The 23178-nt window shown below is 66.4% G+C and overlaps 3 protein-coding genes across 9 annotated transcripts; 2 read left to right on the forward strand and 1 right to left on the reverse strand.

Annotated features, from left to right (window-relative positions):
• Positions 1-584: 584 nt before the first annotated feature.
• Positions 585-6871, forward strand: CDK9 (cyclin dependent kinase 9). The gene is made up of 7 exons (XM_084494602.1): positions 585-729; positions 1035-1116; positions 1584-1674; positions 3379-3545; positions 3706-3877; positions 3950-4098; positions 5025-6871. The coding sequence occupies exons 1-7, from the start codon at positions 638-640 to the stop codon at positions 5388-5390; spliced, it is 1119 nt and encodes a 372-aa protein (XP_084350728.1). The 5' UTR covers positions 585-637; the 3' UTR covers positions 5391-6871.
• On the forward strand, positions 6601-12131 carry FPGS (folylpolyglutamate synthase). Of its 6 annotated transcripts, none has more exons than XM_084494599.1 (15): positions 6601-6731; positions 7725-7853; positions 7958-8038; positions 8794-8858; positions 8985-9099; positions 9207-9284; positions 9449-9510; positions 9598-9700; positions 9791-9868; positions 9957-10104; positions 10190-10294; positions 10514-10664; positions 10791-10866; positions 11147-11213; positions 11311-12131. In XM_084494599.1, the coding sequence occupies exons 1-15, from the start codon at positions 6711-6713 to the stop codon at positions 11751-11753; spliced, it is 1722 nt and encodes a 573-aa protein (XP_084350725.1). In that variant the 5' UTR covers positions 6601-6710; the 3' UTR covers positions 11754-12131. The 6 variants fall into 6 exon arrangements, with proteins under 6 accessions (XP_084350725.1, XP_084350726.1, XP_084350727.1 ...); XM_084494600.1 differs by having other exon boundaries at positions 6688-6731; positions 7755-7853; XM_084494601.1 differs by lacking the exon at positions 6601-6731 and adding an exon at positions 6993-7019 and having other exon boundaries at positions 7755-7853.
• Positions 12084-22867, reverse strand: ENG (endoglin). 2 transcript variants are annotated; one of them, XM_084494594.1, is made up of 15 exons: positions 22727-22867; positions 18768-18925; positions 16638-16772; positions 15909-16071; positions 15563-15719; positions 15301-15433; positions 14930-15104; positions 14704-14846; positions 14441-14578; positions 14277-14321; positions 14095-14205; positions 13766-14011; positions 13471-13534; positions 13281-13382; positions 12084-12793 (listed from the first exon to the last, which is right to left on the reverse strand). In XM_084494594.1, the coding sequence occupies exons 1-15, from the start codon at positions 22788-22790 to the stop codon at positions 12648-12650; spliced, it is 1980 nt and encodes a 659-aa protein (XP_084350720.1). In that variant the 5' UTR covers positions 22791-22867; the 3' UTR covers positions 12084-12647. The 2 variants fall into 2 exon arrangements, with proteins under 2 accessions (XP_084350720.1, XP_084350721.1); XM_084494595.1 differs by having other exon boundaries at positions 12084-12813.
• Between the last annotated feature and the right edge of the window lie 311 nt (positions 22868-23178).

The raw sequence follows: 23178 nt of genomic DNA on the forward strand, positions 1-23178 counted from the left end.
GTGCCATCCCACACACTGCGGTGCCAGCCCTGCAGATGACACCCCCCCTTTGGATGCTGGTGGCTGCAGCGGGTGATCCCGGAGCTGTTTCCCATCCATGGTGACCCCATAAATTTGGGCACCAGGCTCAGCCCCTGCCCTCCCCCAGTCCCTGGATGGTGGCCTCATGCCCAGCGGGCACCCCCACACCCCGCTGTGCTGCGGGCCTGGAGGAATGAGGTGAGGTGGGCACAGCGGGGAGCCATGGGGCTGTGTCCAGCCGTGCGTCCCCGTCCCTGCCCATTTGGGGTCCCCCCTTTGGGCACCCACGACCCCAAACAGAGCCTGGCACGGGCTGTGTTTGCGTTTCCCATCCGTGTTTGCTGTGCTTCGTGTACACTGGGACAGGGGCTGGGGATCCCCAGCAGGGTCCCCCCACCACCCCCGAGCCCCCGGGGGGCTGAGGGGCGGGCGGAGGCGGCGCCCCCCATGGGCTGAGCCCGCCTAAAGGCGAGGGCTGACAAGATGGCGGCGGGCGGCGGGACTACAACTCCCAGCGGGCAGCGCGGCGCGCCGGAAGCGGCGGGAAGCGGGAAACAGGAAGTGGGGGGAAGGGGGAAGCCGTGAGGAGCGGGGCCGGGGCTGTGGCGGCGGCGGGATGGCCAAGCAGTACGACATGGTGGAGTGCCCCTTCTGCGACGAGGTCTCCAAGTACGAGAAGCTCGCCAAGATCGGGCAGGGCACCTTCGGGTGAGAGCCTGGGCCGCGGGGACTCGGCTGGGGCCGGGAGGGGGGGCTGCGGCCTAGCCCTAGCCCTAGCCCCTGCCCCTAGCCCCTGCCCCTAGCCCTAAACCCTAGCCCTAAACCCTAGCCCTAAACCCTAGCCCTAAACCCTAGCCCTAAACCCTAGCCCTAAACCCTAGCCCTAAACCCTAGCCCTAAACCCTAGCCCTAAACCCTAGCCCTAAACCCTAGCCCTAAACCCTAGCCCTAAACCCTAGCCCTAGCCCCTACCCCCGCCCTGTCCCCTCACAGCCTTCTCCCCCTCCTCCCAGGGAGGTTTTCAAAGCCAAGCACCGCCAGACGGGCAAGAAGGTGGCGCTGAAGAAGGTGCTGATGGAGAACGAGAAGGAGGGGGTGAGCTGCGTGTGGCTGCGTCTGGGGAGGTCGGGGTGGAGCGTGTGGGGAGTGGAGCTGATCTCTGTGATAGCAGAGGGTGTCCTCGCTCCCTGCGTGTGCTCCCTGATAATGGTCACAGCTGGGATGTGCCAGGTCTCGAGGAACAGCGTTAACGGGTAGCGGGGAGGCCGCTCTGCCAGGCGGGGCTGTGCGGTGCCCTCGGGCAAACAAACAGGGGAGACCGGGCGTCAGGGTCAATAAAATTCCTCCGCCTGGTGGCAGAATCACCCCTACTAACGGCGGTGAATGAATTCTGACAGTCCCAGTGTCACGTTTTAAAGCACTGATGGCACATAAATAAGCTGTCCTTTGCTGCTCCAGCAGCTCCCCTGCCGTGTTGTTGTGCTCACAGCTTCCCTGTCCCCCAGGCGGCCGTGGGCTGCTCTCCTGCGCTCCTAACCCACGCCCTCTGCTTCTCCTTTCAGTTCCCGATCACGGCCCTGCGAGAGATTAAAATCCTCCAGCTGCTCAAGCACGAGAACGTGGTGAACCTCATAGAGATCTGCAGGACCAAAGGTAGCTGCCGGGGGGCTGTGGGTTTTCCTTCAGCCCCGCGTGGCGGCTGAGCAGGGCGCTGTGCCCTGGGGGGGGGGCAGCTCCACCAGCTGGGCCTCGGGGTGACAGCACCCCCAGTTTGGGAAGCTGCCTCTCAACGGGTGCTGCAGCTTGGCTGGAAAAAAACCCTCCTCAGAGCATGCTGCTGTCACCGTGCTGCCTGAGAGGCTTTAAATAAACCTGTGGTAGAGAGCACCTGATGCTGAGGGGGTTCCTCCTGGCATGGATTTTTGGCTGTGTTTTTTTTGGGGTCGTGCTGGGAGCTGTGTTTCAGCTGGAGGCTCGCTCAGCCCCTCACTGGGTGTGTTGCAGCCGGGGCTCAGGGCTCGGGGCAGGGTTAGATGTGCTACGGCCCCGTTTGGTGCCCAGCTGCCTGCTGCTCCACCTCCTTCCTGCAGGCTGTCCCCGGGGCAGGCAGCGTGCCTGCTGTGCTCAATGTACCTGGCCTGGCTCAGTTCCCAGGAAAATGGGGTTAAAACGTGTCCTGCTTTATATCCATCATCCTCTTCTGTGGATTTTACCAGAAACAGCAGTTCTGGAGGTGACAGGTGATGTTAAAGCCTGCCATGCTCTAGCCAGTCGCTTTGGTTAAATAAAATGCAAGTGGCAGCTGTCTGCTGCTGCTGGTCTGTTAAAACACCGGGTAGAAACCTCCAGCCCAGGACTGGGGACTGGAATTTACTCCGCAGCATCTATTGATTACCGTCGGTTTTTGGAACTAGCTGGTACAAGGAAAAACATCGCCACTGAGTTAATTTTTAATTCCTTGTGTGATTAAGCCAGTTGTGATGACTGCCTGTGTCTGGCACGCCGAAGGTAAATATTTTTGTGGACGTGTAAAATTGTTTGGTTTCTGTTTAAATTCCACTTTCCTTCCAAATCTGCTTTGACCTCAGTTTCACGTGAAAAATAGGAATGTGGCACTCACTGTTCCCAGACCTCCAGCTTCTGTCCTTTCACGTGGTGAGGGCTGTGCCCGTGTCAGGGACTCGCACAGACCCGCGGGCATCCTCCCAGCCGGGGGGGAGCTCAGCCCTCGTGTTCTGCTTGCTGATGGGCGGTTTTGCTGCGTACAGCTGATGGAAACCGGCCTTTCGTTTGCACGTGTGCCCTAGGAACGAGATTGAAATTGATTGCTTCATTTGAGGTTTCCTGCTATTGACTTTAAATGGCAATTGAAATTGGAGTTTTAAATTGTATTGATCTGGACCGGGCTGTTTTCGTAGATACCGTTTGAGGTTGCAGAATGCCTCGCTTTCTAATGTTATTTTAGAAAGATTTTCTCTGTTCCTGTGTTGTTTTTTTTTCTTCTGGGACTGTCCTTGCCCGTGCTGCTGCTGTGCTGATCCTGCTTGGCTGGCGCTGTGTGCACCGATGGGTTTGTAGGGAAGAAACCCCACAGCTGCTAGGCACACAAACTGAGCTTTCAAAGACTTTTGTCTCCTTTCCTTGCCTTTCTCGTGACATTTGCTGCTCACTCCCTGTTCTTCCGATGCTTGTTTTTGCTGCCTTAGTGCCTCTCTCTGAAGGACCTTGAGGCCTGCGGGGTCCCTGTTTCCCTGTTTGTGTGCCCTGAGGTTTTACTCCGGGATGGCTGGGGGTCAGGAGGAGCTGTGGTGGCACCGGGGGTCCCTCTCTGACTGTCCCTGCTTGCCCCTCCTGCAGCCTCTCCGTACAACCGCTGCAAGGGCAGCATCTACCTGGTGTTTGACTTCTGCGAGCACGACCTGGCCGGCCTCCTCAGCAACGCCCACGTCAAGTTCACGCTCTCGGAGATCAAGAAAGTCATGCAGATGCTGCTGAACGGGCTGTACTACATCCACAGGAACAAGGTAACGGGCCGGATCCGCGCTGAGCTCCGAGCCCCACCTTGCTCTCTGTGTCTCAGCACAGGCTGGGGGGGAAATCCTTCCTCGTCCTTCATCTCCGGGGCCGGGGTGCCAAAGGAGGGCTCCTGGGTGGCTCAATCTTTCCCTGTCCGTCCTCGTGCAGATCTTGCATCGGGACATGAAAGCCGCCAACGTCCTGATCACGCGGGACGGGGTCCTGAAGCTCGCGGACTTCGGGCTGGCTCGAGCTTTCAGCCTGGCTAAGAACAGCCAGCCCAACCGCTACACCAACCGCGTGGTCACCCTGTGGTACCGGCCGCCAGAGCTGCTCCTAGGTAGGCGTTGGGCTCTGCCCTCTCCTCCTCCCTCCTCGCTCCCCGGGTGATTAACGCGGCGCCTCTCCGCAGGGGAGCGGGACTACGGGCCCCCCATCGACCTGTGGGGCGGGGGCTGCATCATGGCCGAGATGTGGACCCGCAGCCCCATCATGCAGGGCAACACGGAGCAGCACCAGCTCACCCTCATCAGCCAGCTCTGCGGATCCATCACGCCGGAGGTGAGGGCAGGAGGAGGGAGCTGCAGGGGGGTGGCATGGGCTGGGACTGGGACCAAACGCTCCTGCTCCTCTCCCTGCCCCGCGTGCGGGCTGCTGTGCGTGCCCAGCGTCATTGTGCCTGCTGCTGGGGGCCGTGTCCTCTGACACTGAGCTTATTTGCTGCTTCGTGTGAGCTCCAGCTGTTTCCTTAGCCTTGTGCAGCCTCCTGAACACCCGAGGGTGAACGTGGCCTCTTCTGAGATGAGGATTGCTGTCCTCAGCCCTGCTGGGAGCACTCAGCCCTATCTCAGCTCCTTGAGGGCAGCCGGTCCTGCCCTCTAGTGGAAGGTGGAGCCGAAAGGGACCTTGGCCGGGGCTGTCATCAAACAGGGTGTGAGAGGAGGGTGGCTGTGCACGTGGCTGCAGGGACGCTGGTAGGTGCACTGGAGGTGTTCCTTTTGTACCCACGGACTTGCTGCGGCCTGTCCCGGTCTGGGGCTGAGGGAAGTACAAGTGATTGCAGCGGGCTGTGGTTCCTAAGGATAAAAGGTGCCACGAACATCCAGCTTGTTATCAGCGAGGAGTTTTGTCCGTTGACCTTTCTGGATGTTGTAGTTGGCCTGAGCTGGTTCTCCAGTAGATTTTTTCTTTTAATTTTTATTTTTTGGTGGGAGGACAGAAATCCTGTGGCATCCTCAGGAGCGCTGTGCCGTGTCCCCTTCCCGCTCCGGGAGGATTCTGTCCTGACTTGTCCACGTGTCTGTAGGCTTTGGTGTGCGCTTCAGCGTCTCCGTGCTGTGGGAACAAGGCCTGCTGGCTTGGAGCTTCTGCAGTAGCATTGTTCTCGCAGCATGCCTCACGCCAGTTTGCCCGAGGGCGTTCGCTTCAGTGGCTTCTGCTCTCTGGAACCATCTCCTCCCAACCCTCCCCTTCCTGCTCTCTCCCAGGTCTGGCCGAACGTGGATAAATACGAGCTGTTTGAGAAGCTGGAGCTCCCCAAGGGCCAGAAGCGCAAGGTGAAGGATCGCCTGAAAGCCTACGTCAAGGACCCCTACGCGCTCGACCTCATCGACAAGCTGCTGGTGCTGGATCCCGCCCAACGCATCGACAGCGACGACGCCCTGAACCACGACTTCTTCTGGTCGGACCCCATGCCCTCGGACCTCAAAAACATGCTGTCCACCCACAACCAGTCCATGTTCGAGTACCTGGCCCCGCCGCGCAGGCGGGGTGGCCACATGCCCCAGCAGCCAGCGAACCAGGGCAGGAACCCCGCGGCCACCAACCAGACCGAATTCGACAGGGTCTTTTGAGCGGGGTCCCGGCCGGGCTGCTCGGGGAGGTGCAGTGAGCAGGGGTGTGCCGGCGGGGGTCTCTCTCTCTCTCTGTCTCTCTCTCTGGGCAGGGACTTCCTTCACGGCGAAGTGCCTGGTGGCTTTAACCGAGCTCTGCCGTCCCCTCTCCTTGCACAGCAGCTCTGCCACTAAGGAGCTGCGGCGTGCGAGCTGTGTGTGTGTGTGTGTGAGTGAGTGAATGAGTGGGGAGGTGACGCCTGCGAGCCCAGGGTTGTTTCCCTGCAGCTTTGGCCCACAGCCCGTGTCCCCTGGGGCAATCTGTATTGGTTAGGGTAATCTCGTGGATCAATTGTTAGGGACCTGGTGACGGAGGAGGTGGCTGTGTCAGTGCGGGGGCTCACTGAGGCTCTCAGCAAACAGTGCAGGGAGCTGCAGGGCTGGGAGCAGCTGCCCTGGGTCAGACTGGGCCCCGCTGGTGGCCGTCTCTGCCTCTCAGTTGCTCTTAGCTCCTACACAGCGCGTCCTCCGCACACCCAGAAGCTGGTGTAGGATGAGGCAGGTGCCTCTGAGTAATTTGGACGTGTCTCAGGGAAGGTGTCGTCATACTGCCTGGAGTGACTAACTCTCACTGGAGTTTTGGGCTGCAGCCTAGAAAGGGACCTGCTGGGCCGACCAGGGGTGGCTGACACAGCTCCTTGCTCCGTGCAGCCGGGATTCACGGTGGGAATCATTGGCCTCTGCCACAGCGCTCGGCGTCTGCTGCAATTAGGATTCCTGTGGGACACACCTAGCCGGCTGCCTGCTTTTCGCTTAGCGCTAACCACGGCGAGAATTCGGATTGGGAAGGGAACCGGGGGTGCTTGCAGGCAGCCCCTGTCCCGCTGCTTGCAGAGCTTTCAGCGTGGCACGGCCATGTTGGAGGAGCCAGGGCCACTCGTACAAACCCCCAAGCATCCACTCCTGAGTCCTGGCCCTCCGTGGGTGAGTCTGGAGCAGGACCACGGCCGTCCCCAGGCACAGAGATGCGGCACACGGTGCTGGCGTGCATCTGCCTCACTCTGCCGGAGCTCTGGGGCCCAGCTGGCGTGGAACAAGTGCTCCTTCAGGTGCCCAACACCTCGTCCCCACGGCTGCCGGCTGCACATGGCCGTCTTCTCCCGAGCCACACGGATCCCAAGACTTTCGAACACGTAAATGCGCACAAAAGGCGGCGGGTGATAACCTTTGGCCTTTGAGAGGTTGTGCATTAACCAGGCCAACGTAAAAGCCACGGCGGTGGTGGCTCAGCCCGTGGTGGAGGAGGTGGGGAGCGCACCCCGCGCGGAGCAGCCCCCGAGGATGATAAAGGACGCCTATAAGGTAAATCTGGGGGGGGCTCCCGCATCGTGCCCGGGTGCGAGGGGACTTGGGGAGGGAAAAAAAAAATAAATGAAGTTAAGTTGCGAGCGATCAGCCCGCTGCCTCGTGCCGGTTGTGAATAAAGGTGATCTCGTTCCCCAGCGCCTTCCCCCCGCTGTGTGTGGACCTGCTGCTTGTGCCAAACCTCCCAGGGCTCGGGGAGCTGCCTCTGAGGGCAGGCAGGGGCAGGCGGTGGGGCGCAGCGTGCCCTGACAGGGCTCTGCTGGCGGGGCGGCCATGCCCGCTGTGGTAACGCAACTAGCGGGCACCGAGCATCCTCCCTGAGGAGGCAGCGGGGCTGTGGTGCTGCCTTTTTGCCCTGCTGGGGGGTTTTGTGAGGATTTTGGGGCGGTTTAAGGCTGTGCTCGCAGCCCCCACCCCGTGGTTGGGCTGTGGGGCTCCCTCAGCGCCCCCCTCGCTGTGAGGGGACCCTGCCCTTCTCCAACATGGCGCCCCCCGGCGGGCCGCGGCGGGGTGGGTAGGTGGGGGGTGTGCCCTTAACCAAGATGGCGGCGGCGGCATCAAGGCTATAAAAGGGGGGGGGGGGGAGCGGGACTGGGCGTTTAGCGGCGCGGACGGAGGGGGCGTGGCCTGTGCGGCGCGCGCGGCGGGATGGTGGCGCGGGGGCTGCGCGCGCTGCGGGCCGCGGCGGGGGGGAGGGGGAGGAGGGGGCTGAGCACGCGCCCCGCGCGCGCCCCCGCCGCGGATTATCAGGTACTGAGGGGAAAGGGGGGGGGGGGGGCAAAAGGGGGGGGGGGGTTGAGGTAAAAGGGGGGCTGCGGGACCCGCCCTGCTACCGGGAGGGGGGCGGCGGGGTCCACACTGGGGGCCTGGGGGGTGGTTGGGTGCCGGGAGTGGGGTTGGAGGGGGTGGGAGGGGGGTAATGGGGCTGTGGGGGGGTGTTTTTGGGGTGGGGGGGGGCTGTGGGGGTCCCTCACAGCGGTCCCCCCTCAGGACGCCATCCGCACGCTGAACTCGCTGCAGACCAACGCCAGTTTCCTGGAGCAGCTGCGCAGGGAGCGCCCCGACCCCCGCGCCCAGCTGGAGGCCATGAGGGGCTTCCTGGAGAGGAGCGGGCTGCAGGTGAGGGGGGGGCGCACACACACACCCCCCTGTCACCCACACAGCCCCTGAGTGTGGCCCCGCGGTCCTTGTCCCCCTGTCCCCCTCCGGGGATGTGGCCGCAGGGGTCCCACGGGGTGGCTGACCTGCAGGTGGAGGACCTGGACGGGCTGAACATCATCCACGTCACCGGGACGAAGGGCAAGGTGAGGGGGGGGGACACGGATGGGGACAGAGGGGACGGGGATGGAGATGGGGACAGGGACAGGGATGGGGATAGATGGGACAAGGATAGGGACAGGGATGGGGATAGGGACGAAGATGGGGACAGGAACAGAGAGGACTTGGATGGGGACAGGGATGGGGACAGATGGGACAAGGACAAGCATGGGGATGGGGACAGGGATAGGGACGGGGACGGGGACAGAGGGCACAGGGACAGGAATGGGGACGGTGATGGAGATTGGGACAGAGGGGACATGGATGGGGACAGGGATAGGGATGGAGATTGGAATGGGGACAGGGATGGGGGCAGAGGGGATGGAGATGGGGACAGGGACAGAGGGGACAGGGATGGGGAGAGGGGACAGGGATAGGGACAGGGATGGGGATGGAGATAGGAATGGGGACAGGGATGGGGACAGGGATAGGGATGTTGACATAGGGGATGGGGACAGGGACACAGATGGGGACAGGGATGGGGACAGGGATGGAGATGGGGACAGGGATGGGGATGAGATGGGACAAGGATAGGGACAGGGATGGAGATGGGGACAGGGGCAGAGAGGACTTGGATGAGGACAGAAGGGATAGGGATGGGAATGGGGACAGGATGGGGACAGAGGGGACAGGGGACATGGATAGGGACAGGGATGGGGACCAGGAATAGGGACAGAGGGGACAGGGAAGGGGACAGGGCTGGGGACAGGGCCACCCAGGGCTGACGCTGCCGCATCCCCAGGGCTCAGCGTGCGCCTTCACCGAGCGCATCCTCCGCGGCTACGGGCTGAAGACCGGCTTCTACAGGTGGGCAGGAACGGCCGGGGGGCTCGGGGGGGGGCACGAGGACACCGCGTGGGCCATGCCTGAGGGTGTCACCTGTGTCACCTCTCTCCTTTTTTTTTTTTTTGGTGTCCCCCCCTCCCTCCCCAGCTCCCCCCACCTGGTGCAGGTGCGCGAGCGGATCCGCATCAACGGGCAGCCGCTCAGCAAGGAGCTCTTCAGCAAGTACTTCTGGCTGGTCTACAACCGCCTGGAGGAGACCAAGGTGGGGGCTTCCCGGGGCTCGTTTGGGGCCGGGGGGGGGGGTTTGGGGGCTCAGTGGGGACCGGGGAGCCCCTTGGGGTCGTCCCTAACGCTTATCCATCGCGACAGGACCTGGTGCAGGCCAGCATGCCGGCGTATTTCCGCTTCCTCACCATCATGGCCTTCCACGTCTTCCTGCAGGAAAAGGTAGGGGATGGGGCGGTGCTCCCACGGATTTGGGGGGGTGCTGACCCCTGGGGGGCCGTGCCCAGCTCGTGGTGCCGGTGGACCCCAAATCCCGTCACCCGTCACCCCCAAATCCCCCGGGGACGCTCGCCGCTGATGTCTCCCCGCGTGCCCTCGGTCCCCAGGTGGACCTGGCGGTGCTGGAGGTGGGCATCGGCGGCGCCTACGACTGCACCAACATCATCAGGTAGGGTGGGCGCCCGCGTTGTCCCCGTACCGTCCCCGTGCCACCCCCCTCACCCCGCTGAGCCCCCCCCCCCCCCCGTGTCCCCAGGACCCCCGTGGTGTGCGGCGTCTCCTCGCTGGGCATCGACCACACCAGCATCCTGGGGGACACGGTGGAGAAGATCGCCTGGCAGAAGGGGGGCATTTTTAAGGTGAGGGACGAGCCCCCGCGCCCCCGGGTGGGGAGCTGTTTGGGGCCGTGCTCGGGGGGGTCCCTAATGCCGTGTGTCCCCCCCCCACAGCCCGGCGTGCCGGCGTTCACCGTGCCGCAGCCCGAGCGGCCGCTGGAGGTGCTGCGGGACCGAGCCCGGGAGCTCGGGGTGAGCTCGGGGACGGGGTTGGGAGCGAGCAGGGGGGGCTCCGTGCGGTGTGTAGGGTGCGGGGGGGCTCAGCCTGCTGTCCCCGCAGTGTCCCCTCTACGTCTGCCCGGAGCTGGACGCCTTCGAGGCCGGGAGCCAAGCGCTGGAGCTGGGGCTGGCGGGCGGCCACCAGCGCTCCAACGCCGCGCTGGCACTGCAGCTCGCGCGGACGTGGCTGCAGCGGAGGGGCTACGAGGGTAAGGCGGGGAAGGGGGGGGGCAGACGGGGTGGAAAATAGGGCGGGGGGGGCGTGTGAGCGACGTTTTGGTGCCCGTCCCGCAGCAGGTCCTGAGGTCTTGCCGGAGGTGCCGCCCAGCGCGGAGCTCCCGGCGCAGCCATCGGTGCCGCTGGCGCCCGTGTTTCGCCCCAGCGATGCCATGATCCAAGGTGAGGGGTGGGTACGGGGTAGGGGGGCCGCGTGTGACCCCCCCCCGGTGCCACCAGCGCCTTTGTAACAGGTTGGGGACATCCCGGGTGTCGCCGGCACGGCCGCGTGGCGATGCTGTGCCGCCGCCGTACCCCTGCTTGTGGGGGTCCCGGTGATGAAATGGGGGGGGTGTGATGAAATGGGGGGGTCCAGCTGTGTCCCCTGTGTCCCCCCCCCAGGTTTGAGGGACACGGAGTGGCTGGGCCGCACGCAGGTGCTGCCCCACGGCGCCGTGACGTGGTACCTGGACGGGGCGCACACCACCAGCAGCGTCCAGGCCTGCGTCCGCTGGTTCCGCCAGGCTGCCCTCGGCCACGACAAGCCCCAGGAGTAAGGAGGGGACGCGGGGGGGGGTCGGGGGGGGGCACACAAACACCCGGCGGCCGTGCCGGGGTCCTTGTGGGGTGGGGGGGGGGCTATAGGGTGGCGCTCACCCCCTCCCCGTTGTCCCCGCAGCGGCTCCGAGGTGCGCGTGCTGCTCTTCAACGCCACGGGGGACCGGGACACAGCCGCGCTGCTCAAGCTGCTGCTGGTGAGTTGTTTTTTTTTTTTGGGGGGGGGCTTTTGGGGGCAGTGCGGGTGCTGGCAGGGGGCTGAGCGCCCCCCCCGTGTGCCCCTGGGCCCCGCTGTGCCGTGGGTGCAGGAGCCACGAGGTGGAGCTGCTGTCTGTCTGTCTGTCTGTCCGTCCGTCCTCCAGCTCTGTGCCCCCCCCCAAGAGCCCCGCTGGGCTGGGACTGGTCCCAGTGGCCCTGCGGTGCTGGGTGGGGGTCCCGGTGCCCCCCCCCGCACGCTGAGCACCCCTCTCCCTGCAGCCCTGCCACTTCGACTACGCCGTTTTCTGCCCCAACTTCACGGAGCTGTCGGTGAGCGGCAGCGCCGGTGAGTGCCGGGGGGGGGCTTTGGGACCTCCCGGTGCGCCCCCCCTCCATCCTTTCCACCCCAGACCCCCCCCTTTTTACTCGTTTCCCCCCCCCAGACCAACAAAACTTCAACGTGACCCTGGAGAACGCCCTGACCCGCTGCCTGGAGAACCAGAAGACGTGGGGGCGGCTGCTGGAGGAGAAGGGGGGCCAGGAGACCCCCTGGCTGCCCCCCCCCCGGCAAGTGGGGGGGCTGCTGGAGCCGGACCCTTTACGGGGAGGGGGGGCAGCCCTGCTGCTGGTGCCCCCGGCCGAGCGCCCCCTCAACTCCCCCTCCCTCGTCTTCCCCTGCCTCTCCCACGCCCTGCAGTGGATCGCCCAGGGCCGGGACCCCCACCTCCCCGTGCCCCCCCCCAAGGGGGGGGCACACCCCCAGCCCGTGGCCAGCAGCGGGGCCGTGCTGCTGCGGGAGGCGGCCACCATCCGTGTCCTTGTCACCGGCAGCCTGCACCTGGTGGGAGGGGTCCTCAAGCTGCTGGACCCCTCCCTGTCCCAGTGAGCGGGATTTGGGGTTCTGCGCCCTTTACTTGAACTGCTGGGGGGGGGGGGAGCACGTATGGGATTTCGCCCCCCCCCATCCCAGCCCTTCTCACCCCAGTGCCTTCTGTCTGTGCCAGCCCCGTGGGGGGGTGGCGGTGGCTGTGGCCATGCTGGGTGTCCCCATAAGGTGGGGGGGGGGACACTCCTGGCCCCCCCTTGGGGTGTGTGTGTGTGTAGGGGGGGGTGAGATGGATGCGGGGTGCCCCCAGGGGTTCCCTGCCCCCCCCCCCGTGGAGAGGTTTGGGGGTGCCCCCGGTGTGACTCCGAGGCTCCTCGTTGTGGCGACTAATTTAACGTAGGATAGGTTTTTATTATTATTAAAAGTTTGTAACTTTGACCTGGAGCTGGCTGGGGGGGGTGGGGGTGGGTGTTTTGGGGGGGGGGGGCGGATCGGTCACACCGTGCCGCCCCGGCCCCGCAGCCCCCCCCCCCCCCCCAATAAACCTCTCGCTGCTCCCAGCCCCGCTGCCTTTATGGGATGGGGACGTGGAGTGGGGGGGGTGCTGGGGGGGGGGCAGTGACCCCATCGGGGCTGTGCTGGGCCCCCCCCATTGCTCAGGGAGCATTTTTGGGGGGGGGTACATGGGGGCCATGCTGTCCCCACGCAGGATGGAGAGCACCGGGGGCACCCACCCTTTGCCCCCAGCACCCCCCCATCTGCTGGGGACCCCCGGGGGGGGGTCACAGGGGGCCCCCACCTCCCTCCACGGGCTGCCGGGGGGGGGCCAAAGCATTCACTGAATGAGTAAGGGCGGCCCCGGGGACAGCGAGGGGCCGCGGCCCCCTCCGGGCTCAGCCTGAAATAATTTTTGGGGGGGTGGTGGTGGGGTGGGGGGGGCCAGAAAAAGGGTTTTTAAGGGGGCTGAGGCGGAGGCGGCGGCGAGGGGGGGTCCGGGGGGGTCAGGCCATGCTGCTGGTGGAGCAGGGGGTGCTCTGCGTGCTGCCGATGCTGTGGTTGGTGCTGCTGCTCTCCGAGGCCGGCGCCGTGGTGGAGACCGGCTGCAGTTTGGAGATGGGCCCTGCATTACCACCGGGGGGGGGTGGGGGAATTGGAAAGGGGGTAGGATAGGAAAGGGGAGGGGAGGGGGGGGGGGAAGAAAAACATGAAGGGCCAAAAAAACAAACCTCGGCGCCAGCAGGGCCGGCCGGGGATGGCTCATCCTGGACCTGACCTTTCCAGCCCGATAAGAGCCTCCAGGCCCTGGCGCACGGCTCGCGCCCCCTCCCCGGTCCCCCCCCGGTCCCCCCCCGGCCCCGATAAGGCGTGGGATGGAGATGGGCTTCACCGGGACCCCGGGGACCGCGGCCGCGCCGGGCAGGCTCCTTCTCACACAGCCCTGGCCAGAAGGGATGCGCTGCCGAGAGCAGCAGGACCCCCCCAGGACACGCGGGAGGATTGGGACGGGGGAATAGGATGGGTTTCCCAGCCATGGGACGTGTGTAGGGCCCCCCCTCGCCGCCCCCACACGCACACAGAGGTACTCACGGGTGTGCGAGTAGATGTACCAGAGCCCGGCGGTGAGGAGCGCCCCGATGAGGAAGGCTCCGAAGGTGATGCCCAGCACGGCGCCCAGCCCCAGCCCTCGGTCTGCAGGGGACACACACACACACGAGGCCATCAGCACGGTGACACCGTCCCAAAACCTCTGTATGGCTCCCCCCAGCCCCAAACTCACTGTTGGGCGGCCTCCAGACGTCCTTCACGGTCACCTCCAAAACCTTCTCGAAGATGGTGTTGTTCTGCGCACGGGGAGGGTTGGGGTGAGCTCGGGGACAGCCCTGCCCCGCCGCCACCACCCCGGCGCCACCATCCCACGGGGACAGGGCTGGGGACCCCCATACCCAGGGGCTCTGGGGACCTGGGGTGCCGGCCCCAGCTTGGCGATGGAGACGGGTGGCTGGGGACCCACCGAAATGGGCATGGGGACGGGGACACCCGCGGGGACCCCGGGACGGGGGTGCCACACCGACCTGCAGCCCGGCCTTGCACTTGAGGGCGGCGGAGAAGGGGACGTGGCCGCCCTCGGGGACGGCGTAGGTGAAGCGGAATCGCCAAATCTTCCTGGCCCTGCTGCCGGGGGGCTCCTCCAGCACGGCCACGCTGGAGCTCTGCGCCTTGTTGGCCTGCACCAGCAGCAGCGGCTCCGTCCCCGCGGCCACCAGCCAGCACTCCTTGAGCTGCAGGTCGGCCGGGTAGTCGTCCCAGCGCATGGAGGCCTGCGGGGACGGGGACACGGGGTGGCCGTGAGGGATGCCACCCCCCTTGGCACGGCCCCCGCGGTGCCCGGGCGCTGCGGTACCTGCACGAAAGCCTCCTTGTTGACCTCCAGCTCCGTCTGCGGCACCTCGAAGGCGGCGGTGGGGAAGAGGCGCAGGAAGAGCTCCCGTGGGATCTGGCACTGGAAGGCCACCTAGGGACAGGGACAGTGTGAGCCACCCCACGGCACCCCGTGACCCCGGTGGCACCGGTACCGCCACTTACCCGCGCGCTCCTGAGCACCGAGCCCTTGGACAGGCTGAGGATGAGCTGCGAGGAGGGGAGGAAGGCTCGGTCAGCCCGGCCCTTGAGCTGTGGCCGTGGGCATCCCCCCGACGGGGTCCCTCATGGGGATGGGGACACCTCCTGCCCCCCCCGTATCCCCTCACCTCATTCTTGGCGTTGCCCTGGCTCTCCAGCGAGGTGCCGCAGTGGCTGAGGGGGGTGCGCAGCATGAAGTGCGTGGCGTTCTTCTCCGCCTGGCAGCTGATGTCCCGCAGGGTGATGTTCACCACGTCCTTGATGGGCTAAGAGAAAAGCCACCAGCCGTGCCCACAGCTCCCTCCGGGGTGCCCGGCCAGCCCCCCCCTGCATCCCCCCGGCACCCGGAGCGGGATGAGACCCCCCCCCGGCACGCTGGCGGTGCCCTCACCTCCAGGTGGGACCTGGTGATGATGATCTCCATGGTGTCATCCGTGCACTTCCAGGGCCGGAGCATGAGGAGCAGGTCGTTGGGCAGCGTGTCCAAGGTGGGGGCCGGCGAAGTGGGCATCGGGGGCGGCTTCCTCGGCACCTCTGCGGGGAGAGGACGCGGGGAGCTGAGCGGGGACACCCCCAACCCAAAAACCCTGAGCCCAGGAGGGGAGCCAGGGACCCACCGCGCTCCTGGATCTCCAGGGTGATGCGGGGGCTGACGGGGATGATGGAGTAGGAGGCGATGACGCTGTAGTTCTTCTCCAAGGCTTTGGCGACCAGGCCCTGCTCCGTGTCGGGCAGCGGCTCTCCGATTATGGGCCACGGTGACAAGGACGCGATCCTATAGGCGCCAGAGGCCTGCGGGGGTGGCACGGGGGGGGGCTTAGCGGGGCCGGGGGCATCCAGATGTGAGCAGCCACCGCAGTCGGGGCCGCACCGAGGTGGGGACGGGCTCTGGGGGATCACGGCACGGCGAGGGGGCTGCCGCGTCCCCGTGCGGGTGTCCCCAGGGCGATGTCCCCTCCTGCCAGCCCCATTGCCACACCGGCCATACCAGGAGTTGGATGTTGCAGCTGGTGGGCGAGAGGATCCAGGTGAGGTTGGCGCGGCTCTGGAGGATGAGGATGTGGCTGCCCGTTGCCGGCTCGGGACAGCTCAGGGACAGGTTCACCTCCGTGACGGGCGAGCTGCAAGAGCATGAGACCCCCCCCAGCCTCAGCCCCTCACTCCGCTGGGTCCGGGGTCTCCAAGAGACCCCGACCCCTTCCCCAGGTTCCCCAAGCTGTGCCCCCCTCCTGGAGGGACACACACCGTACCTGTGCTCAGGCTGCAGCTGGATGATGTGGGCAGTCCTGGTGCTGTGGGCACTGCCACTGGCACAGCTCCTCATCCCGTGGGAAAACACCTCGGCGTCGAGGTGCGGCGCGGCGTTGAAGCGCTCCTGGGGGGCGCAGTCCGGGGGGCTGCGGGCATCTGGGGGGGGCACAAACAGTGCTGGGGTCACCGAAACCAAACTGTGCTTGGTGAGCACGTGCCCAAGGGAACCACCACCCCATGGACCCGGCGTGTTCTGGGAGCACGGAGAGCCCTGCAGCCCCTTCCTCCCCACCCTGGTGCCTCCCGGTGTCCCCCCCTCCCCGCCAGCCCCCGTCCCCGACGCACCTTCACCCAGGCGGAGGTGGATGGCGCGCGGGTCCCGCAGCTCGCTGTAGGACGTGATGCCCCCGTAGGTGCCCCGTGCCCAGTCCAGCAGCTGCCCCTTGCTGGCGGCCGCCGGCAGCTCCCTCTGCTGCACCGTGGGGCTGCCCTGGATCACGAAGGCGTCCTGAGGGCGAGAGGCAGCGTGAGCCGGGGCAGGACGCATGGACGCATCCCTCCCCGGCTCCGTCTGCAGCCGGGAAAATACCCTCCCAGCACGGAGGGCGCTGCTTTGAAGGCATCTTGGTGGGCATCTCCAGGGGCCTGACCCCATCAGGGCTCGGGGGTCACACCGTGGAGGACCTGGGGGAGCGGTGCGGCCGGCCGGCGGCACGCGGGGAGCTCGGCCCGCTTTATTATTAGCCTCAAAACAAAGCCGGAGGTTTATTTTCCTAACAAAGCTCCCGGCCCTGGCTCAGCTCGCTGGAGCCAAATCCCATCGCTGACCTTCCTCCCGGCAGCCGGAGGAAACGGCAGCTTTTCCAAGCCCCGTGCGTCATTCGCCGCCCAGCCTGCCCCGCGCTCAGATCCGCCGCCGGGGGCCGGGCGCATCGGCCCTGGGGAGAGGGAGAGGGAGAGGGAGAGGGCACCGGCGTCCCCCGTGGGCACCCCAAGCACCCTGGGGATGTCCCCAGCCCCGCTGTGCCCCCCCCCCCAGGAGGGTTCCCAGGGGTCTGTCCCCGCAGCACTCACGGTGAGGACGAGCAGCTCCAGGCACGGGGAGGTGATGGAGGCCGAGCACCGGGAGCACTGCAGGACCAGCACCGCTGGCCGGGTGCAGCCGCCGGCTGGAGCCATGAGCGACACATTGAGCGTGGTGGATGGGACCTGGGGGAGCAAGGAGAGGGTCAGCACCGCGGCACGGCTGGGACAGAGCCCCCGGTGAGCCCCCGGTGATGGGGCAGCAGGGAGGGATATCGGGCTGTTCATGCAGGAGGCTGTGGGGTTGGGAGTTAGGGCCTTGGGGCAGGTGAGGGATGCAGGGATGCCACATGGATGTTCACGCACACCACAGAGGGACAAAACCCTCTGGTTGTCCCCAGATGAGGGCTCAGGGTGTCCTTGCACTAGGGACAGAGCACCCCACGTTGCGGCCAGGGTGCCCACTGTGGGTATCAGAGCACTGAGGACTGGGGCATCCCACACTGGGAACTGGAAATCCCCAAAGAGCATCCCGGGACATCCCCACACCGGGACTGGCCCATCCCCAACCCCACACACCGGCGCATCCCCACCCCGGGTACCAGGACACCCCCCCCATGGCTCTCCCGGCCCCATCCTGACACCATGGAGCTGCTCCAGTCCCGGGGCAGCCGCAGGGCTCGGCTCAGCCGGAAAACCACGTCAGGAAGCCGGGGAGCCAGGCGCTAAGTTTGGAAACCACCGCCCGGCTCAGCGCTCCCGGCACAACAGCGGGCACGGCGAGCCGCCCGGGGCTGCGTGGGCACCGAGGCACGGCACAACCAGCGGTGCCAGCCTCGTGCCCGGCACCACGGGGTCGAGGGCACCGCCTGGCCCGGCCGTGGCCCCGTGGGCGAGCTCGGCCGCGTGGGTGGCCGGGGACCCCGGGTGGCCCCGTGGCGGCGGGAGGAGCCGGCGCTGGTTTTCCTGCCGCGTGTTTTGCGGCTCTCCATTGTTTGGTGCCCGCCGAGTGGAGGGAGGCTCGGTTTGCGTCTCGCCCCGCCGCGGCCTTTTTTTAGGTTTTTCTTCTCGGTGCTATTTTTTTTTTTTTTCTTCATAGGGATCTGCTTATAGAAAGCAGCTTCCAGTAATTCTTCTGCGAGCGGAGCCGGGTCCCTGCCCCGCTCCCCCCCGCGCGCCCAGGGCTCGGTGCCGGCGAGCCGAGTGCCGCAGCCGTGACATCAGCGCGTGTCCCCTGCCGCCTCCGGTGACAAAGCCGGGGCACCCCCGGCCCTGACGCTCAGCCACAGGCGCCTGCCTGCGTCAGGGCCAGGTTTCCCGTCAGGGCGTGCGGGGTGAGGCCGTGCCGGGGCGCCGCGGGCGTGGGGCACTGCAGAAGCTGCCCCCAAAAGCAGAACTGGGAGAGCTGGGAGGCAGCGGGGGGAACGTGGTGCTGGGCAGCTGGGGCTGGGCTAAAACGTGGTGCTGTGCTTGCTGGGGCTCTGAGAGCTCGAGGGGAGCTCAGCATGGGCCCTACAGTGGGGTCTTCCCCCACCAAGCTGCCTCCTCCTGCCCTGCCCGTGCTCTCAGGACCGCACCAGGTGGGGACGCAGCCCCGGCTCGCTGCCCCGCTGTGCCCAGCGCCACCCCAAAGCCACCCGGAGCTCCCAGCTCGGTTATCGCCCCGAGGCAGGCAGTGAAACTCTGGTGGCTGCGTTTCCGCTGCAAGTGATGTGAGCGCCTCGAGCCTCCCTGCATCCCTCCTGCCCTCCTCGGCACCGTCCCCGTGGGTGCTGGGCTCTGCCCTGCTGCTGCTCCCCGCAGAGCCACCTCCCCGCGGGACGTGCGGGTTGTGGGGACAGTCCCTGCGGTGCCAGAGAAGTGTCAGAATCGTGGCCTTTAAAAGGGTTTAAACTTCCCCTCTGGGGACAGGGAGAAACTGCAGCTTCAGCTCAGAGGGGAAGCGCAGCCGTGCGGGGAAGTTGCACTGTGGAAAAGGTTAATCTGGTTCCTCTCACCGCTCCTGATTTAGAGGAAATGCTTTCGACAGCCCCGCGCTGAGCGCAGCGTGCCGGGGCCGAGGGGGCTGCATTTACCCAGGGGGGGCTGGAAAAGGACCAGGGAGGGGGCAGGACATGGAAAACCCCAACCTGAGCACCCCGATGGTGCCCGGGGCCGACGTGCGGGGTGCCACTGGCTCACCTTGGACCACTGGACGCCGAGGACGTGGACTTCATTGGCGCTGTGCAGGGAGCTGCTGCTGACGCAGCCCCGCGGCACCGTGCTCGTGCTGTAGGACAGGGTGACCGGGGGATCCGCCGCCACCGGCCGCAGGTCGCAGCCCTCAGCGGGGACGAGGTCTGGGTGGAAAACAAGAGAAATCGGTCACTGCCACGCGGCCTGGGGACAGGGGACAGGCGGGAGGGGACCCGCACAGCGACGCCGGCCCCAACCCTGGCTCTGCTCGGGGCCTGCCCGGCGCAGCGATCCCCTAATGGCCCTCGGATCCGGTCTGGAAAAACCCGCTGTCCCCGCGCGGCACCGCCGCGTGCCAGAGCTCCCGCGTGGCTTCCCCTAAAAGCGGCCCCCCCGCATCCCTCCCCCCGGTGCTGATGGAAATTGGGAAGCCCAGGTGTGGAAATGGCACCGAGGTGCGAGGCAGGCGGGCGGCGGTGACACCGAGAGCCCCACACGGGGCTGGCGGGCGAGCGGGGCCCCGCAGCTGCCAAGGGAAATCCTGACAGCAAAAAAAAGGTGTTTGAAGCCCCGAGCCTGCCTCGCTCGGAGGTTACCGTGGCTTTTTCCCCTGTCCTGGGCAGCGCTGCCACAGCCCGGCTGTCCCTAAGTCATCCCCTGCACCCATGGGTGGCACGGCCGGGAGGGTCCCTGCCCTGCGGGGTGCTTTGCGCCGGGGCGTCCCCGCGGGGCTGGGGGCTCTGCGCTTGCTTTGGATGTGGCCACCGAGCGCTGTCCCCTCCCCAGGGGCTCTCTGGCAGCTCCAGCCACCACGCTGGGAGGTGACCGGGCCCTGTGCCAGCACCGGGGCACCCAACATCCCCACGGGGACGGGGACAGGGAGGTGCAGGGCCACGGGCACTGAGGCTGCGCCGAGCGGCAGCCTGGCAAGGGCCCCCCCGAGCCGTCCCTGGGCTGCGTCGGGGTGGCGAGGCCGCGGCGGCGGGGTCACGGCGCAGGCCCCGCGGTGACGCTGCCACGGGCCCACCTATTGTCCGGCGCTTCCTCCCCCCGGCGCGGCGGCCGCAGCATCGGGAGGAAGATAAACAGCCTCTTATCTGGGCGCCGCAGCCCGCGGCCCTCTTTCCTCCGCTCCTGCCCCGGCGGCACCGGGCATGGCCCCCGGCCCCCGGCATCGCGGGGCAGGGGACGGGCAGATCGTCACCTCTCCGGTGACATCCCGCGGGGTGGCATCCCGTAGGGTGTGGGGACGTGGCCGGCTTCTCCCCGGCGTGGGGCAGGGATGCTGCGGAGGGGACGAGGGGCAGCGGTGCCACCCGGGCACCGTCCCCATCCCCGTCCCCGTCCCCGGGGGAAGGCAGCAGCGGCCTCCAGCATTATGTCAGCATCAGATAACGGCGCTCAGCTGGGCCCAGCCTGCACCCGCGGGGTCAATCAGATAAGGGCGCATTTATTTTTGTACTCCAGGAAATACAAAAAAAAAAAAATTAAAAAGAAAGAAAGAAAGAAAATCCACTTTATGTTTTTCCAGCCTCCCACCCGCCCTCGGCCTCGCCGCGGCGCAGACGGAGCGGGGAGCGGGGACGGAGCTGCCGCGTCTCCCCGGCGCGTGGATGTCTGGGGGGGGGGAAATTCCTGTTTTGTTGCGAGAGGATCAAAGGCCCCGGGTGCAGAACAAAGCCCAGGGGGTGCCGGGGGTGCCGGGGGGGGCACGGGGCCAGGGCAGGCGCCGGGGCTGGCTCCAGCGGGGCAGGATCTCCCGGGCAGCACCGCTCCAGCGTCCCCCCTGCGCCGCCTCGGCACTCGTGCAATGAGCTGGAAGGGCTCAGCAGGGATGGAGCCGGCACTGCAGGACTCGGGGCTGTCACCCCCGGGCCACTGTTGTGCCTCGTGGAGGTGGCAGCGGGGTTTGGGACAGGGTAGATGTGCCCACACCACCCAGCACCGGGTTTTCTGGGTGCAGCGCCGGGGGAGACGCTGTCCCACGTCAGCCCGTCCCATATCAGCCTGTCCCCAAGTGGATGAAGGTGACAAGCCCTGCGTCCACTCTATATGACCTTTCTGCCCCCAGGAGGGGCACAGCCTCACCTGGGCTGGGAAGGGAAGAGCCAGCACCGCGTTCCCCCCGGGGCAGCAGCACCGGTCCCTGCTGGTGCTGTCACACAGGGGCTCAAAGCCCCCCAGCCCTGGAAGCCCCCCGCTGTCTGCACGGCCCCACGGTGCTGTGCCTGCCAGGGACTCCCCAGCCCGAAGGGTCTGCACCAGACAGGGCAGGGACCGTATGGCACCGCTACACGGGACGGGCATGGCACAGCTACACGTGTTTGGGACGGTGTGGCACGGCCATACAGGACGTGGGCTATATGGAGGAGCTCCACACTCAGAGTAGTCCCTCTCAGGGGCACAGTCACACATAACAGGAGCTGTATGGCTCAGATTTATAGGACAGGGACAGCATTGCACAGTTCCTTAGGACGGGCACCACAGGGCACAGCTACAGGGCAGGGAACATGCAGCGGGTAGGAGAGAGGCAGCACCACAGAGCTGTGTGGGACGGGACAGATAACAGCTATATGGGATGGGGACCATACAGCACGGCTAAAAGGCACAGGGACACACAGCTCAGTAGGATGGGGGACCGTATGGCACAGCTGTGTAGCACAGCCACGTTGAAGGGCTGTATGGCACGGCCACGTGGGACGGGGAGCGTATGGCACAAGGACAGAGGACACGGCCTGTATGGCACGGCTGCGTACAAGAGACCGCACTGTAGGACGGGGGATATAAGGCACAGCTATGCAGGATGGGGATTATATGGCAAACAGACATAGGACAGGGCCTGTACAGCACAGCTTCACAGGATGTAGACCATATGGCACAGCTGTAGGATGGGGGCTGTACCACACGGCTACATAGGACACAGACCTTATCACACATCTATTTAGGATGGCGACCGTACCCCACAGCTAAACAGGACAAAGACGTTATTGCACATCTCTTTAGGATAGTGCCCATACACACAGCTCCATGGGACACAGACCTCATTGCACATCTATTTGGGATGGTGACCGTATGGCACAGCCACACGACCGGGCTGTATGGCACAGCTGCAGGGGGCACAGCCCTACAGCACAGCTACGTGGGATGGAGCCCATATGACAGCCATAGGACAGGGACCATATGGCACAGCTACGTCGGATGGGGACCGCACAGCACAGCCCCCGGGGCACGGCCCCAGCCCCTGGGGACAGGCCCTGTAGGGGGTGGCAGCACCGGGGGTGACAGTGGGGACCCCCAGCAGCCCCCATGGGACCGACCCGTGTGGGAGGTGCTGAACCCACTGCCCCTGTGTTGCTGCTGCCCTCATGTTTCCCTGTCCCTGAGCACCCTGTCCCCGTGTCCCCAGCTCCCTGCCCGCCTGGGGGTGTCCCCACGCCTGCGCCCCCCAAAATCCTCCCTGCAAAACCGCAGCGCCTGCAGTCACGGGACAAGGGCTGCGGGGCCAACAAATAAAGCAGCAAAAAAGTCCCTGGCCCTATTGCCACAGACACCGGGGGGGGCTTTGGGTTTTTTTCCTCGTTCCCCAGCCCCCCCGGGTCGGTGCCCCCGTTGAGGGGGTCCCGCTGCCTGCCCCTTCCCGGGGAAAGGGCGCTTGGACACCCCTGGGACCCTGGTGACGCAGCCTGGATTTGGGGCCAGCGGAGGGGAGGGGAGGCAATATCCGAGCTGGGACCCAGCTGTATCAGCCCCCGCACCCCCAGCCCACCCCAACAACTCACCCCTCGCCCCCCACCCCCGTTCCCCTCCTCTCCCCCCGTTCCCCTCCGAGTTACCGGCGGCTCCTCCGCGCTCCCCCCCTGCGCGTTTCCCGTGCGCCCAGCCCGGTGCCGCCGTCGGGGAGCCCCGAGCCCGAAGCCCCCAACCCTCGGCGGTCCCCGGTGCCCCCCGACGGGCTCCCCACTCACCGGGGCGGGCGAGCAGCGGCAGCAGCAGCGGCAGCAGCAGCGGGGGGGGGCTCCGCAGGCACATCCCGGCCGCCGCCGCTGCCCGCAGCCGAGAGCGCAGTGAGCGGGCGCGGCGGCGGCAGGAAACCGACTCCCTTCGGGAGGAGGAGGAGGAGGAGAAGGAGGAGGAGGAGGAGGAGGAGGAGGGTCGGCGCCCGGAGGAAATGCCGCTCCGCAGCCCTGGAGCCGTGCCGGCCGGAGAGGGGGGAGTTTGGGTTTGGGGGGGGTCCGGGCGCGCCGTGCCTCAGTTTCCCCGCAGGGTGCGGGCACCGCCGCGGGGCGCCCTGGAGGCAGCCCGGGTGCTGCGGGGGGGTAGGAGGGGGAGAAAGTGGGGCCCCCCCACCCTGGGGTGGCAGCGGGGAGAAGGAGGGGGTGGCTGTAGTGCCCGCACTGAGGGTGGGCAGGGTGCCAAG

This window comes from Aythya ferina, assembly GCF_964211825.1.
Source record: "Aythya ferina genome assembly, chromosome: 20".
Classification (NCBI taxonomy): Eukaryota; Metazoa; Chordata; class Aves; order Anseriformes; family Anatidae; genus Aythya; species Aythya ferina.

Bases quoted from the DNA above. Each gene is read 5' to 3' on its own strand.
- ENG (XM_084494594.1), bottom strand. From the start codon at position 22,790: ATGTGCCTGCGGAGCCCCCCCCCGCTGCTGCTGCCGCTGCTGCTGCCG. The intron at 16,773-18,767 runs GTGAGCCAGTGG...TTGCTCCCCCAG, and splicing joins TCGGCGTCCAGTGGTCCAAG to GTCCCATCCACCACGCTCAA. The intron at 15,434-15,562 runs GTACGGTGTGTG...ATGCTCTTGCAG, and splicing joins CAGCTGCAGCCTGAGCACAG to CTCGCCCGTCACGGAGGTGA.
- CDK9 (XM_084494602.1), top strand. From the start codon at position 638: ATGGCCAAGCAGTACGACATGGTGGAGTGCCCCTTCTGCGACGAGGTC. The intron at 730-1,034 runs GTGAGAGCCTGG...CCCTCCTCCCAG, and splicing joins ATCGGGCAGGGCACCTTCGG to GGAGGTTTTCAAAGCCAAGC. The intron at 3,878-3,949 runs GTAGGCGTTGGG...GCCTCTCCGCAG, and splicing joins GCCGCCAGAGCTGCTCCTAG to GGGAGCGGGACTACGGGCCC.
- FPGS (XM_084494596.1), top strand. From the start codon at position 7,383: ATGGTGGCGCGGGGGCTGCGCGCGCTGCGGGCCGCGGCGGGGGGGAGG. The intron at 7,485-7,724 runs GTACTGAGGGGA...GTCCCCCCTCAG, and splicing joins CCCCCGCCGCGGATTATCAG to GACGCCATCCGCACGCTGAA. The intron at 9,869-9,956 runs GTGAGCTCGGGG...CTGTCCCCGCAG, and splicing joins ACCGAGCCCGGGAGCTCGGG to TGTCCCCTCTACGTCTGCCC.